The 16,158-nt window shown below is 40.0% G+C and overlaps 1 protein-coding gene across 2 annotated transcripts in view; it reads left to right on the forward strand.

The window, feature by feature from the left end:
• Positions 1-16,158, forward strand: part of FAM168B (family with sequence similarity 168 member B) — a 34,848-nt gene that overhangs the window by 5,241 nt on the left and 13,449 nt on the right. For both annotated transcript variants that reach the window (XM_063106574.1, XM_063106583.1), the window contains exons 2-3: positions 1,544-1,624; positions 9,834-9,917. In XM_063106574.1, the coding sequence (XP_062962644.1) occupies positions 1,555-1,624; positions 9,834-9,917 (154 nt within the window). In that variant the 5' untranslated portion in view covers positions 1,544-1,554. The remainder of the gene's footprint in view (positions 1-1,543; positions 1,625-9,833; positions 9,918-16,158) is intronic.

Raw genomic sequence — 16,158 nt, forward strand, 5'->3', positions numbered from 1 at the left:
TGCTTGATACTCACTTATAGCAAGTGGCTGCCATTTGGACAACAGAGATAGAAGAGAGCATCATCATTGCAGAAAGTTCTGTTGACCAGGGTGTAATGGCAAATTTGGCATCTGGCTTTGGTTTAGAAGTTTAAAAAAATTACACAGTTGTTTAGGTAATGGATGTCCTAATCACCGATGTTGCCAATTTATTCCTAATTCAGATCAGAACTTGTTAAAGAGGTGAAGGATGTGACTTGATATTATCCTGTGTGTACTGGACTGCTTGGTTGTAAATATTCTAAGTGAGTCAGGTGAGCTGGAGATTTGAAGTGGTTTGTTTTTTGTCTTTGTAATAGAATTTGATACCTAGAGTGTTATAAAGTGCCTGAGTGTTTTAGCAAGTCAGCAGGTGGTTGCACCTGTTTTGCACCAGACATTGCTGTTGGTGCTGGAGATGCCACAGTAAAGAGGGCCAAGTGCCTGCTCTCTGCTTGCCTAGGGCTACATTCTAATTGGGGATGTGGGCAAGGCAGACACTAAGCAAGTGAATAAATGCACATTTTATGTGTGTGTGGTTTTTTGTTTGTTTAATTTTAAAATGACTATTTTTCAAGCTGTTTTTAGGTTCCCAGCAAAATTTAGCAGAAAGTATAGAGAGTTCCCATATACCCCTTGCCCCCACACATGGTTTTTATTTTAAAGATCACCTTAATCTTTACAACCACACAAGTCAGTAAGTGATTTAACAGTTGAGGAATAGCAAAAGCTCACACTTTAGGAACACACTGGGTGATAAAATTCAGAGGAAACTTGCTGGAGATACTAATGAGAATCTTTTTTCTGTTGGGGACGGGGTAGAACCATGGTTGTAGCTGTGCAAGTTCTTGAACTTTGAAGGAAAAAAAATTGTGAATGATGGAACGTTGAATGGGTTAATAGAGTTGCTGGGCTGTAGCTAATTTGTCTTTTTTAGGGAAAAAAAAATATATATATATATTTAACAGAAGTTATCTGAGAAATACAGGAGAGTGCAAAAGGAACACTAAACTCACCCCATGTAGAGACAGTCACTGTTCATATTTTTATGTATTTCCTTTTGCACTGGAGGTGCACATGCTTATAAATTTGGGATCATATTGCATAGTGCAGTGTTGTACCCTCTTTTTTTCACTTAACATTGTATCATTCTTATGTTTTTAAACACCTTTTAAAAAGCATGATATTTCATGCTCTGGATATATCTTGGTTTACTTAACTATTTTTCTTCCTTTTTAAAGGACATTTAGGTTATTTGTACAGTTTTCCTTGTTTTAAGTGGAGATATTTTCCCCATAGCTTCTGATGGACTGAAGAGAGTTGTAAAGGAAAGTTTATAATGTCCTGGTTGGGCACTCATTAGGACATTGCACGTTCCTTTTCTGTTCTCTGCTGGTTGGGAGCAGCATGAAATACATCGTTTTCTTGTAGAAAGGGCTCTGGCTACCTGCTCTTTTGGGACTGATGCTGGAGAAAAATCTGAGAACAAAAGTGCTTGGCTAAATCACTTTTTTTTCCCTTTTAGTTCTTGAAATCATGAATCCTGTTTATAGCCCTGGATCTTCCGGGGTTCCCTATGCAAATGCCAAAGGAATTGGTTATCCAGGTAAGCAAGTAAGATTTTGTTTTCATTATTGAACTTGAACATTTGGTATCTTTCCATGTCACCAAGAATGCTTTCAGTTGACAAATCTAACTCAAAGTGGCTTAGACAAGGAGTAAAGTACATGGAACTGAAAAATCAAGGGATAGGACTAGTTTCGGTCAAAGCTTGATCTGGTAGTTCTATCAGTTGGGACTAGGATCTAGTTTCTATACCTCCTGGTCCCAGTTTCACTTCCTCAGTACAGTCTTAGTGTTGGTCACAGGTCCCACTCCTCCTGTTGTTGTCTTTGTGAGGTTTATCCCTTCCCAGCAGTCCCTTACTAGGAGCCTTTTTATCTCTGCCCTATGGGAAAGCCCAGTGGAGCTTCTTGTTCCCTTTTTCAAACCAGTCCTGGGGTTTCTTCTAATTGAACTCAGCTTCCATCCCTGGGCCAGAGAGGGGATTCTACTAATTAACCCAGCCGGAACCATATTCCTTACTGTTAGTGGAGTCAGCTAGTCAAACATGGCTGTGAGGGAGGTGGTGAAGCAAGAATTGGGGGAATAGGAGCCAGTTGGTCAAAAGTAGCAAATGATCATCCTAATTGGTGACTTAGAATAAGGAGTAACTATTTGTAATGTTACAGTTTCATTTTGGGTTTTGATAATATGGTGGAAGAGATAACCCTAAAACCTTATTGCTATAAAACCCTTAGAAAATAGAGTAAAATGTTTTACAAGTGTATAACTGAACTTGGAGGAGGTAAGAGAAATTTCTTGGGCTACATATAAAAGCTGTGTGAAACCCAGCTCATTTGGTCATAGAGCTAATGCTGTACCTGTCCTGGGGGCATTTGCTATTTGTGGATTTTGACAACCCACATAGGAATGGACAGTGAGGCTTAGGACCTCGTGAGACGGAGTGGGAGTGGGTCCGCTCATCAATCAATCTGGTCTCTCAAGAGAGTGAGACTCCCAGCGAAGAGGTTGACTGAGTAGTCCATTGACTGGCCCGACAGGAAGCTTGTGTCTGCTTGGGCTCTGGGAAGGAAGAAATCTTTCCTGAGAATTAGTGATCATTCAGGGATGTTTGGGGCTCTAGTTTGTATTACTTGTACTTCCTAGGGGATCTAGAAATTGAGAAACTAACATAAAATAGTCTCCAGGCTGCATTGCCCCTAAAGCACCTAACAGCAGCAAATGCAGAACTGCTGTAGAGGCATGTGTTCTCAACCCAGGTAAAGCATGGATGTCATGCATAAAGTAAGAGTCACCAGTCGTGACAGACTGCAGGGATAGAGCTGTCAGGTAGAAACCATGTCACATAAACAAGTTTGGAGTAACTGTAAATGTGAAAGAAAGAATAAAAAATTTAAGAGGAGAACAAGATGCTGGGGGGAAAGAAGAATTACCTGGAACTTAAAGGAATGAAAAAAAGATGGCATTTGAACACAATTCAGGTTAATTTGCACATAAAGTACTGCTAAACTGAGAACCAGAGTGCAACATAAGGAAGGGGGGGAAATAGGAGACCAGTTAAGATGTTTGAGGAGAATTCAGAGCTCCAGAAGGACTGAGTAGAGAGACTAGAAGAAAAGGAGTGACAGAATTTTCCGTAATTGATGAAAGATAGTTTAGTGATGAGATATGCTGTTTTTGAAGTATTAATACTAGTTTTAAACAGAATGTGGAAAAGCTAAAGAAGATTCTGAGTGGATCTGGAGCTGTGGTGTTAGCATTACCTGATCGTCTCAGTATTATAAACACTGACTGCTTCTGTGCAAGGCTGTGGGGATGCTGAGATATGTGCATTTTGTTCCTGCTACTTGGATGGTCAAAGGTGGGGATTGGCAAACTCCATATAAAGGTGCAGGTAGTAAATATTTTAGGCTTTGTCACTCATAACGTCTCTGTCACGAGCACTCAACTTTGCCTTTGTAGCAGAAGAGCAGTCTTAGGCAATGCTACGTGTGGTGTGTTCTGATAAAACTGAGAATAGGCAGTGGGTTGGGGTTGTATTTGCTCAGTGGGATGTTGTTTGCTGATCCCTGGTCAAGAGAATGGAAGTAAAACACTTTTCTTACTTTTTATTTGGTCTAAAAATTACATTTAGAAGAAAATTCTGTGACTTTAAAACAATTTTAAGTTTTGTATACTTTTGTATTGTTTCTCCTTACTTTATTTCTTTATAGTTATCTTGCCAGTTTTCTTGGTTTTGATGTTTTTAGTCTTCCTGATTTTTACTGTCTGTATCAGTGAGGACTGGCTCAGTGCAGGAACTGGTAACTGCTCCAGGTCATTTAAACCAGGGGTTTAAATATATGGAATTATATGCCTGCAAAAGCTGACAAGATGTTATGAAAAAAGAAAGTTTTATGCCATTTTATACTCTTACTGGCAAATGGAGAGTCTTATCTACAACTTTTCTTTTTATTTACATTTAATGGGAAAGTGAATTCTTCCTAAAAATACTTTGTCTTTTAATTGTAGCAGTGTAATTACTCATATAATTAGGTTTATGTCTACCACCGTACTGTTGTTTTTTGATAACGCCTGTTTTTGTTCATTTTCTATTTCTTGCCTTCTTTTGGATTAACCAAATATTTTTATTCAATTCCTTTTATCAACTTTTTAAAAATTCTTTTTACTCTTCCTGTAGTGGTTACTATAAAGATGACACCATTTTTACCCCCACTTCCTCCTTTTGTATTATTGTTGCCATACTTTGAGACATTACTGTTTTATTTTGTGCAGTCAACAGTCATTGTATTAACTCATACATTTACTGTATTCAGTGTTCATCGTTGCTTTTATTTTTGTCTGGGGTCATTTCCCTTTATCTGAACAACTCCTTTTAATTTTTTTAATTTTTAATTTTTTGTAACTGCAGGTTTGCTAGTGAATTCCTTTTTTGTGAAAATGTCTTTATTTTGCTTTCATTTGGAGGAGCATATTTTTGCTGAATGTGTTTGTTTCCTGTAGCTGCTGTAACAAATTACCACAAACTTGGTGGGTTAAAACAACAGAAATTTATTCCCTGACAGTGCTGGAAGCCAAGAGTCCTAAATCTGTCTGCTGGGCTGCACTCCCTCTGGAGGCTCTAGAGCATAATTGCCTTTTCGAGTTTCTGGCCGCTGTCAGCAGTCCTCAACATGTGGCCTTGTGGCTGCATCACTCCCATATCTGCCTCCATGATCACATCCTTCTTCCTCTTCCGTGTGTTTTTTTATAAGGACACTTGTCATTGGATTTAGGGCCCACATGAGTAATCCAGGATGATCTCATCTCAAGAGCCTTAAGTTAATCACATCTGCAAAGGCCATTTTTCCAAATAAGGTAACATTCACAGGTTCCAGAGATTTGATTGTGGTATCTATTGTCTTCTGGTTTCTGTCAGAATAATTTTTGCTTCTTTGAAATTAATGTGTCCCTTCTCTACCTCTTCCCCATCCCTCTGTGCCCCTGCCACTTTTAAAATATCTTTGTTTTTACTATTATGTGACTAGATATAATTTTCTTTGTGTTTATCTTGCGTAGTGTTCAGAGAGCTTCTAGAGTCTGGGTTCATTTCTTCCAGCAGTAGCAGTAGCTCTCCAAATATTTTTTCTGATCTTTTCTCTGCTTTCCTGGGACTCCATTTACGAGTATATTTAGACCATTTTACTCAGTCTCTTGCACACTTTTTTGTGTTTTCTGTTTTTTTCTCTATAAGCTTTAATATAAGTAGTTTCTACTGATCTGCTTCCATTTCATTAATCCTGCTAATTCTGCTGTAATTTGCTTTGAAACTCATGTACCGAATCAGGTCTCATCATCTATTTTCTTCATCTTCTGTTTTCCCCAGTATACTACTGGGTTATTTTAAAGACCTTGTTGGCTGACTGCGGTCTGTGGATCACTTGTGTGTCTGTTTTTATTATCAGTTTGTCTTTTCCTTTTTTTTTTTCTTAGTGATGTGGTCATGTCTCTTGGTATGCCTGGTGTTTTTCATTGAATTAGAAACTGTGGGTGGTCCAGTTGATGTCTTCTTTAGCTAGGCAGATAGTGTGCTGCTGATTGATCTTCCTAATCCACCTAGGGGCTGAGCTTAGATGCATTTCAATTTTGCCCTTATTTGGGAGTGCTGGACTTCCAGCAAGCAGCCTGGCATGCTCTGCAGAGCCCATCCCACTAGTGGATCTTAAACTCTGATCTTTGTCTCTTCAGCACCAGGGGAGTAGGGAAAACTCTTGCACTTCAGTGATTTTTGCCTTTTGCTTTTTAAGCCTTCTGCTGGGATAGCTTTGAAATTTGGCATATGTCTTAAAGGGGACTTCAGCCAGTTTTGAAGCCCTTCAAAGATCCAGTTTTATCACTGCAGCTCTGCAAAACCATCAGAACCCATGTTTGTTTCTCTGTCCTTGAGCTGTGGCCTTCTGTCCAGGGAGAAGAACCTGGACTCAGCTTTTTGCCCCTGCTGAGAATTGACAAGTGCCCTCAGGCTAGCAGGTACATTTGTTCTAATATTTTCTTTGTTACACAAAAGGTAGTGGACCCTGCGATGGAGTTAGGAATACAGACATTTTGAGGGAGGATAACACTTACAAAAAGTCAAGGGGGAGGAAGCAGAATTGGATATGGGGAGCCTCAGACTGTGATGCACATTTGCCAGAATCTCAGCCAGCTCTCTGGGGAGCTCTGGGGATAGGATTGGCAGTTGGAGGAGGCCCACAGTAGGCAGAAACAGGCTGGAAGGCAGGCACCACTGCTGGAGGCTGTTGGCCCAGGTACTCCTCAAGGCTTAACAACAACAGGTTCTTTCTGGAAGAGAGAGACACAGGCAGTGTTGTTATGGCTTTGTCAACGTAACATATGCTAGGATCACTCCGTATCATTTCATAGTGGTTTGCCTTGTTCTGTTTTGTTTTTTTACATAATACAGCTGTATAACCCTTCGTCTTGGGGGGTTTCCGTAGTTTATGCAACCAGTTTCCTTTTGGTGGGTATTGGGGTTGTTTGAAGTGGTTGCTAGTCTAATAATGCTGTAGTGAATAGACTTATGCTTATGTTGATTGTGTTTGTGGAAATTATCTTCAGTGTAGATTCTTAGAGGTGGGATTGCTGGGTCAGAGGTAAATGCATATGTAATTTTTACGATACTGCTGAGTTGTTTCCATAGGTTTTTTTTCATGTTTTGTGCTATTGCCATACGTATGTAAGACTGTTGTTTCCCCACAGCCTTGCCAACAAAGTGTGTTGTCCAGCTTTGGGGATTTTTGCTAGTCCCATGTGAGAAATGGTGTCAGTATAGTTGTATATTGAAGTTCTATTTTTCCATGTCTGTTTTTTTTTTTTTTTTTTTTCTAGTGGGTTTTTTTACTTCTAGTTTTAAAAGCTATTTATATATTAAGTGTATTAGCCCTTCATCTAAATAATTTGCAAATATTTTCTTCTAATCTATCTTTTTACTTAGTTTATGGTTTTGTTTTTGTTTTTGTTTGTTTGCTGTTCTGAAGTTTTTAGTTTGTTTTCATAAAGTGATCAGTCTCATAAAAAGGATTTAGGATTACTCCAATTCCTTGCTGTAGATGAGGGTGCAGGGCATTTCTAAGAAGACTGTGCTAGTGCCAGGAAGATCACCAGAATAGGAAGAAACAGTGGTTCTCAACCCTATTGCTTAGAACCCTGCAAATTAGGTTTCTGGAGAGAATAGGAAAAAAAAAAAAAGAGGCTGGTGCCACCCTCAAGACCAGCTAAAGCAGAGTGTTGGTGGGGGTCCTTGCAAAGCTGCCTCTGCGGGGTTTTGTGCAACCCAGGTGGAAACTGTTGGAGGAGAGATAGTATGGTGAGCCGTGCTGTGGCTTGGGTCGAGGTGGTAGCAGAGCAAGTGGAATGTAGCTCATGGGTTGGGGGGATGAGGGTACAGAAGGAGCAGAGGCCCCCAGGAGAATGGGCAACTTTAACGCCCATACCAGAGACCAGGTGTGCGGTGACATCCTGTTGCTGGTGGTTAATCGTGCTGTTTTAAATACATGTTGTGTCTGTTCTCTGTTTCATTTTAGAGCATGTTAACTCATTGTTAGAGGTTGGGATAGGAAGTGCCAAGCAAACATAACAGTAGTTCTCCAGGAACCCTTAAACACAAGCTCTAGCAAGCAAGTACAGAGCAGACGATTCCCTCTCAGAATTTACTGGTAGAGTTAATGGGAAGAGATGAGGAAATTTGGAATTTGTAGAAATTCTTGCAGAGGGCTGTAGGATATGATCTAGGTCAGTGGTGTTTCACACTTTTTTTTTTTAACAATGAAGCCATTTGAAAAAAAAAAATTGTTTCCCTGGTCTCTAAGCTATATGACAGCAGCTCCTGTGGGTGAATTGAGGGCCGCTCCAGAGCCTACTTGGCCTTCCTCTGCTCACAGTTGCCTCTGAGGAATCTCTCAGGGGCCATGAAACACTGATGGAAAACCACTGTCCTGGTCTCATCCAAAATGAGTGAACTTGATAAAACATTTAACCACCATACACTGTTCTCTGACTAACTGGAGAGGACAGATAGGAATCCAGGAGAGAAACCCAGAATAGCTTCTGCTGAGGAAGAGGAGGATCAGTTTTAAGTCTGAGGAAAGCAGCTTTGAAGCAGTGGATTTGTGAGAGCTGAGAACTCTACGCACTCATAGGGATTCCCGGGGGCTGGTGGGGTCGGAGACTCCTGTTCCCACACACACCCATAAAACACCTGGGGGAAGGGACAGGGCAACAAAACAAGAGCACCCAGGTTTGGGAGACTGCAGGGATTCAAGGAGGGAGCTTTACTCAGAAACTTTAGCTGAAATCCAGCCACAGAGGTTTTCTTTGGAATTGCACTCAGGCCTTCCTGCCCCGAGTTTTTACCTCACCCTTAGCGTTTGCTTGCTGTGGTTACTGTTATTGCCACAGATCCTTAACGGATCAAGATACCACCTTCAGTTTCCCAGTCCAAGTGCCCTAGAAGACACCTTCTCTGGGCCTCCTCGATACAGTTTCTTTTGAAGACTGCTGTTCTCTTTCAACTTTATTTATAGGTGAGGGAATTGAAGAATAGAGAAGTTACAGCTTCTTACAACTAGTCGCGACAGCAGTCAAAGCTAGCAAACCTGGGTCATCCGTGCTCTGAATATAAAGGTGGCTTTCTAAAGCCCTAGCTGTCACACAAGTGATACCTCCTGCACTGTGAACCAGGGTGTCATGCAGAAGGATGGCAGGAGCCTCATGGTTCCCAGGGCTCTCAGGAGGGCCAGAGTGGGTGACTGAGATCCTCTCCACTCGTGGATACTTGGGACCAAGATTCTGACTCAGTGTCTTTTTTGATGTTTCTGTTGTATTCATGTTATGAATTATTAGTGGTTGTAATTTAGTCTTCCTAATGATTCCTCATTTGTATGAATAAAGATCAGCTTGCTTGCACATGGATGGTGATTGGATTTTTCCCATTTCTGTGTGTCTGCAACACCAGTTAGAGTCCCTTCAAGTAAGAAGACTGAAGTTTATTGACATTTACAGCTTGGGTTTGACTAGCTACCCCAAATTGGGGAAGTTGGGGATTAGAATTTCAGAATATGAACAAGCCTGAAATGAATTTAGAAGTTTTAAACAGTGATCTAGAACAAAAAATATTAGCTTTTAAATAAAAACTTACAGTAATATGGGATATGTCTTCAGATTCAGTGAGATTGAATGACCTTAAAACACCTTTTTGGTTCACTGGTATTAGCAGAAAGCGGCTCTTGAGATCAAGCTAGATTTGAATCTTGATTCTTCTACAGGACCTACCACATGATACTCTTAGTACTGTGACTCTTGCTAAGTAATAAATTATGTGATTAGAGTCTGTAATAATACTGCCAGAAGTGTTGGGGGTTTCTTGACTTCAGCTTGTGGTCTCTCTCTTTTTTTTTTTTTTTGCATTATTATTCTAATTTTGCTGTTCTTGACAGTAGATTTCTAACTCAGTTTTTGCTGAATTTTTCCAGTTGTAGAAAGTTGTCAACATTTACTCATAGGTTTAAAAGACATGATTGTGACCTGTCAAAATTTTGAGAAAAGAGGGAACTAGAGGCAAACTGTTGGACACACGTAGTGCTCTAGGGGCTCCTTAGGCCAGTCTGTGGAGTTCCGGTGAAGAAAGCAAGACAGTGGGTTTGTGGGAGCTCTGGTTGTAAAATCACATCACTATTTCAGTTGATGAAGTCAGATTTTTCTGTGTTTTTCTTCAGCTGGTTTTCCCATGGGCTATGCCGCAGCAGCACCTGCCTATTCTCCTAACATGTATCCTGGAGCAAATCCTACCTTCCAAACAGGTATGTGCTTGCTGAGGAAATGCTTTGTACATGCAGCTGAGGGAGAAGGTAAAGGGGGTGGATTTTCTTAAGAGTGGGTATAGATTTGGGCCGAGCCCGTGGCGCACTCGGTAGAGTGCTGCGCTGGGAGCGCGGCGACGCTCCCGCTGCGGGTTCGGATCCTATATAGGAATGACGGGTGCACTCACTGGCTGAGTGCCGGTCACGGGGGGGAAAAAAAAAATTTGGGGTTGAGTTGATTTCTTGGTTCATTAATTTAGCCTGTTGATAAGTGCAGTAAAAGCTTAATTCTTATTGCATGTAAAGCTTTAGATATTTCGTTTCTCTTGTCCACCCACAGCACATTCTAATCTGTAGGTTATAGATAACTCCTTGTGACAGAACAGCTGTTAATGAAATAGTGTTGACAGCTGGAAACTAAAGACCATTTCTCCATACTAAGAGGTGGAACTTCTATGATGCTAACATTTTTAGAAATAATTTCTGATTTCTCTATAGGACTTTAGCACTTTGAGAATCTTATTTTCCATTTAAGGTGCATAAGCATATTTTTTAGATTTTAGAAATCACTGTAAAATTGAAAGAGGAATTAGTTTGGGTGTGAATCTTGTGAAGATTGCTTATTTAGTGGGATTTCCTCCTCTGAGCCTACGATCTCAGGTGTTAGCTCCTTTTGGACTTTGTGATTTCCCTGCAGCAGCGATGGCCCATCCTCTGACCTGAGAGCTTGACTTGGCCTCCACAAGAAGTACCTTACTCATGGGACTGCTGGGGCATTTCTTTGTCCCTCGGAACACTGGCTGACACAGTTAACTTTGACAGAAGAGGAGATGGCAACAGTGTTCTTTCCCCAATTTCTTCCTGTTTTGTTAATCATAAAATTCTGCCTTTATATTTCTGCCCTTATGTCCATCTTCTCATTGCCGTTTCCACTGTGTCTACTTCTGTTCATCTCTTAGCTCATACCCAGAGAAAAACCTACTTGCCTAGGTCTTCCTGCTCCCAGGCTTTCTCCCCAGGTTTGTGCTCCTGCCCACTTAAGCCTGAGTAATGTTCCCAAGTGAAGTTTTCCTTAACTTTCATGACTATAAGACAATGAGGCTAAGAGTCTTGACTTTGAATCCCTCTATCTCTGCCACATCAGCGTATTGTCTCTTCATAATGGTTTTTCTTTTGGGTTCTTGCCTAGCTTCTTTTCACATTCTTTCTCTTCCACTTGAACTAGGCTCCCTGCTACTTTGTTCTTGTCTTTTGAGTCTGTTATGGAACACACCTTCCCTGGAATCACCAGTTACTCTCCTGGTTCTTTAATGGCTAATGGAAGCCACCCTTCTCCTTTTGTAAAACATCTCAAATTGTTTAACTTTCATTTTTTTTTAATCAGCTCTCTTGAGGTATACTTGACACAATAAACTGCACATATTTAAAGTGTATAGTTTGATAATCTTTGCTATAATGTATACCACCATCACAATCAGGAGTGAACATATCCATGATTGGCAGAAGTTTTCTCCTGCCCATTTCTGATGTCTCCCAGGGTCCAAGACACTGGTTTGCTTTTTCTCACTATAAATGAGTTTGTATTTTGTAAAATTTTACATTAGTGGAATCACACAGAATGTCCTTTCATTTTTTGGACTGGCTTTTTTCATTCAGAATAGTTATTTTGACATCCAAGTTGTAATGTATATCAGTAGTCCATTCCTTTTTTATTGTTAGGTGGTATTCCATTGAATGGAAATACCACAATTTGCTTATCCATTTGCCAAGTGATGAACATTTGGGCTATTTATAGTTTTTCACTTTTACAAATGAAACTGCTATGAACATTCATGTATAGGTGTTTGTGTGGACATATACTGTCATTTCTTTTGAGTAAACAGAGAGGAGTGGAGTGGCTAGTTCTTATGGCAGGTGTATGTTTAACGTTGTAAGAAATTGCCAAACTGTTTTCCAGAGTGGTTATACTGTTTTACATTCCCACCAGCAGTGTATGATAGTTCCAGTTTTTCCACATCCTTGACAACTCTTGGTCAGTCTTTTTAATTTTAGCCATTCTAGTGGATGTGTAGTGATATTTCATTGTAGTTTTAATTTGAACTTTTGTAACAACTAGTAATGTCGAGCATCTTTTCATGTGCTTATTTTCTATCTGTATGTTTTTGGTAGAGTTTGTGTACATCTTTTCCTATATGTCAGTTACTTTGTTTTCTTATTGAGTTTTAAGAGTTCTTTATCAGATATATGATTTACAAGTATTTTCTCCCAGTCTGTGGCTTTTTTCATTCTCTTAATGGTGTCTCCAGAAGAGCAAAAGTTTAAGTTTGATGAGGTTCAGTTTATCCTTTTGTACTTTTATGGATCATGTTTTTGGTATCATATCTAAGAAATCTGCTTAACCCAATTTCACAAAGATTTCCTTTTTTTCTTCTAGAAGTTTTAAAATTTTAGGTTTTACATTTGGGTCTATGATCCACTTGGGGTTAATTTTTGTGTATGGTGGTAAGAATGGATTGAAGTGTATTTCTTGCATAAGTATTAATGCTACATGTGATCATGCTGTAGATCACCATAAAATAAGTTACTGTTGTAGAATTTTCAAAGGCAGCCCCAGCCCACTTTTACTCATGTTCTTCATGGAGTACAAGTTATTGTGAAAATGTACTAAAAACTTCCAACTGTTTTTTATTGTTTTACAAAAAGAGCCTCGCTTATTTGAGGCTGACAAAGCTATTCTTGTCAAAAGTATGCAGCACTCCTCGAAGAGGAAGGTTGGTGTTTGGAGGTCTGGTGTCCATTGGGCCGTGCTGTGGAACAGGTGTCATGCATCTTCTTTCACATCTCTCCTTCTCATAGGGAGATGAGTCCTTTCTTACCTCTTTTCTAAGACTGCTCTCAAGTTGTTCCTCTGATCTAGAAGGTGGGGCAGGCAGGTGGGAACTGCAGCTGCGCGAAGGGCCTGCCTTGCTTAAAGGCATCCATTGATTGGTAGCAGACAGACTGCAGGCCCAGCAGTGCCAGTCTGATTTTTTAGGAGAAGCTGGGAATAAAGATTTTTATGTCAAGTTGTTGAATGAAAAAATAAAAGACACTTGGAAGGTCCTGCTAGTATCCCACAAGTGCTGACGGCTACCTGACCTGAGTCTGGCCCACAGTTGTGCACATGTCTTTTTCTGGGATCCTCTCAGTGTTTTTGTGTCTTGAATTTTTAAATCTCATCTTTCAATGGGTCTTTCCCCTTACCTGATGAGTAAGTCATTGTCATCACAGTAAAAAAATTAAAACAAAAAAGTTTTTCTTCATTCCTGCTACTTTTTTCATCTACCTTCTGGTTCTCTTACCACCATATTTGTAGATGAAGCTGATCTGTGGTGTAGGTGCCGTATATGTGGAGCTTCCAAAGTGCTTTTTCAATTCTAACACTGCTTATTTCTTAGCCCTCTTCCACATGCGACAAAGAGAGGGCTCACAGAACCTTGCCAAAGGATTCCATTACTCAGAATCTGGAAATGGAGAAGGTGTCATTCATTTTGTCCTCCTAAACAAGTGTAGTAGGCTGCCTGCACGTGCAACCAGAGTGGGCTATCCTTTTTTGGAATCAGAGCTTGGACTGTGGAATTGGTTAGATGTGGCTTAATTCCTGGCAGTGTGACTCCTGGGGAAGTTGTTTAACTTTACTCTTGGCATTTGTGTGATAAATAAATGGACCCCCTTGTCTGTGTTATTGGAGGATTCCAGCCCCAGGCCCGCCATCAGGCACAGATGTTAACAGGGAAGGCTGAGGTATTCAGCCAAGCACATTTAGGCCTCCCGTTCTGGTCCTGCTTACAGTCATGTGCACCTCTAACTAATATTTGCAGTGATGATCTGAAATTGTCAAGAAAACATTAATTTCTTTGTAGTAAGCTCTACATAAGAGGTGGTTTAGATATTACATCAGCACATATTTTTAAAAGATGCAGATGTTGCTAAGAGTGATGAAAAAGCTTCCGTGGTGCTACCCTGCGTGGCTGGGTGGGTGGGCAAATTGGGGGAACTTCTTTAGAGGATAATTTGACAGGATATTAGAAGGAAGCTTGAAAATGAATCCTTTTTACCCACTTCCGGGAATGTATCCTAAGTCAGTAATCAAATATGTAAACCTTTATGTACAAGTGCAGACACATTAAATAACAAAGTAATGGTTTAATTAAACTGTTTATCATACAGTAGCTATGTGGTCTTAGTGCTTGTTTATGAAGGATATTTAACGTTAAGTGAAAATGCTTTGTGGTACACTCAGAATTATGTTCATGAAGTGAAACCCCAGTTTTTGTTTAAAAATTAAATTTCATGCATGGCAGCCACATGAGACAGAATAGCATTAGAATGTTAATGGCTGTGGGGTCGTGGGGGTCTGTTTTTCTCTCTCTCTCTTAAAGGTTTATGTGCATGTAGTTTAAGGAATCCAGTGGCTCTGCAAGGCTTTTTAAGATGAAAAATAGCAGTTCTCCCACACTTTGTGGGAACGCTCATGTCCAGTTCTTCATGGGCAAACTCTTTTGCCTTTTAAAGTGTTTTTAGCCTTTGCTTTTACTGTTGCCTTCCATATTGCCACATAACATGCTTTTACTGTTACTTTTTTTATTTGTGGCAGCTGGCCAATGCAGGGATCCAAACCCTTGACTTTAGTGTTATACTTACTGTTACTTTTTTTTTTTTTTTTTAGAGGCACTGCTTATTGACTTGTCACTTGGGACATGAGGATTTAGCTTTTATTTCCCTGCCCTCTACCCTGCCTCTATGCTTCTCATCCCTATTAGTGTGATCATATAAATACTGTTTACAGCTGTGCTGTGTATGTGTGGTTATTTTTCTTTTCTTCTGCAGCTACTTTGTCCTCCCTAGGGTTATTACTTTCTGGTGTCTTTGATTAGGTTTCTGTGACCTTATAATTGATTAAACTCCCAAATTCCCTGAACACCCAGTGGGAAGTTCACCTTGGTGAACTTTTTTGAAGCCATCCCTCTTCCTACTCCAATCTGGACTGCTTGTCCTCTGGGCCTTACCCTGGAGTCACTCTTTCCTATCATCCCAAGGCTTTCTTATGCTTTTTCCTTCTATTTGAGCCCTTGTCTGCTTTCTTAGTTTACTCTTTAGTTTTGGTGGAGTATTTTCATTAGTAACCTCCAGGTAGGATATGGAGGAGTCAGAATTTTGAGATTTTCCATGTGTGAAAACATTTTATTCTGTACTCTTACTTCACTGGTAATTTGTATATAGAATTCTAAGCTAGCAGTCATTTCCCCCCAGAATTTTGAGGGCCTTGCTCAGTGGTTTTCCAGCTTGCATCCTACTGCTGAGAACTGGGATACCTTGCTGGTACTTGATTGAGTATAACGTGTGTTTCCTCTTTGGTACTCGGTAGTATTTTTGTTTCTAGTGTTCAGAAATTTTCATGATGCTGTGTTTTGGTGCAGATTTTCTTTCCCACATGCACTTCATGCTTCCGAATTTTTCAAATTTTCTAGATAAATGTCTTTTATACCCAGAAAACTATTTTAAAATCTGTGTAGTGTACAGTACTTCTGGGAAAAAAAAATGATCCATTCAAATGAAAACTTTCTTTAAAAAAAGGCTGGCCATTTATCTCAAGTGCTTATAACATCAGTGCCAAGAGTTTGAATCCCTATATTGGTCAGCAGCCAAAAAAACCAAAAACTTTCTGGCACCTGAGCAGTTTAGCATTCTAAAAGCAGTGGTCTTGCCGTTGTCTTCTTCCCTGAGGGCTCAGCCAGAGGGTCACTTACAGGTTGGGTGATAGTGAAAAGAAAAAGAGTCTTAATCATAGTGTTGTCTGTGTTGCATCCGTTCGGATGGGCTTTTTATGGAGGGAGAATCTGGAAAGCTATTATTGCTTTTGAAAGACCTAGCACTGAATATATTTGGTTTTGTTTTGTGAATGGTGGCAAGTTGAAAAATTATTTCAGGGAGGTGATATCCATTTTGCATACTATGAGGTAATTGTGTGTGTATGTATATGTAGTTTAAGTTTGTAAGGTTTCTTTTGGGTTACTCTGATGGAATACAGTGTATCTAGTGCTATGTGGGAAAAAAACCCCAAAAACTAAAGGTGGCCAGCACACAACCTAGTCTTAAATTGACAGGGAGGCATGTTTGCCTTCCTTGAAACTAATTTGCCTTAAATGCTGGATGGAAAGTGATATAACATTCATGCCTATACAGAAGACCAAAAGTGTTT

This window comes from Cynocephalus volans, chromosome 1, assembly GCF_027409185.1.
Source record: "Cynocephalus volans isolate mCynVol1 chromosome 1, mCynVol1.pri, whole genome shotgun sequence".
NCBI classification, from domain to species: domain Eukaryota; kingdom Metazoa; phylum Chordata; class Mammalia; order Dermoptera; family Cynocephalidae; genus Cynocephalus; species Cynocephalus volans.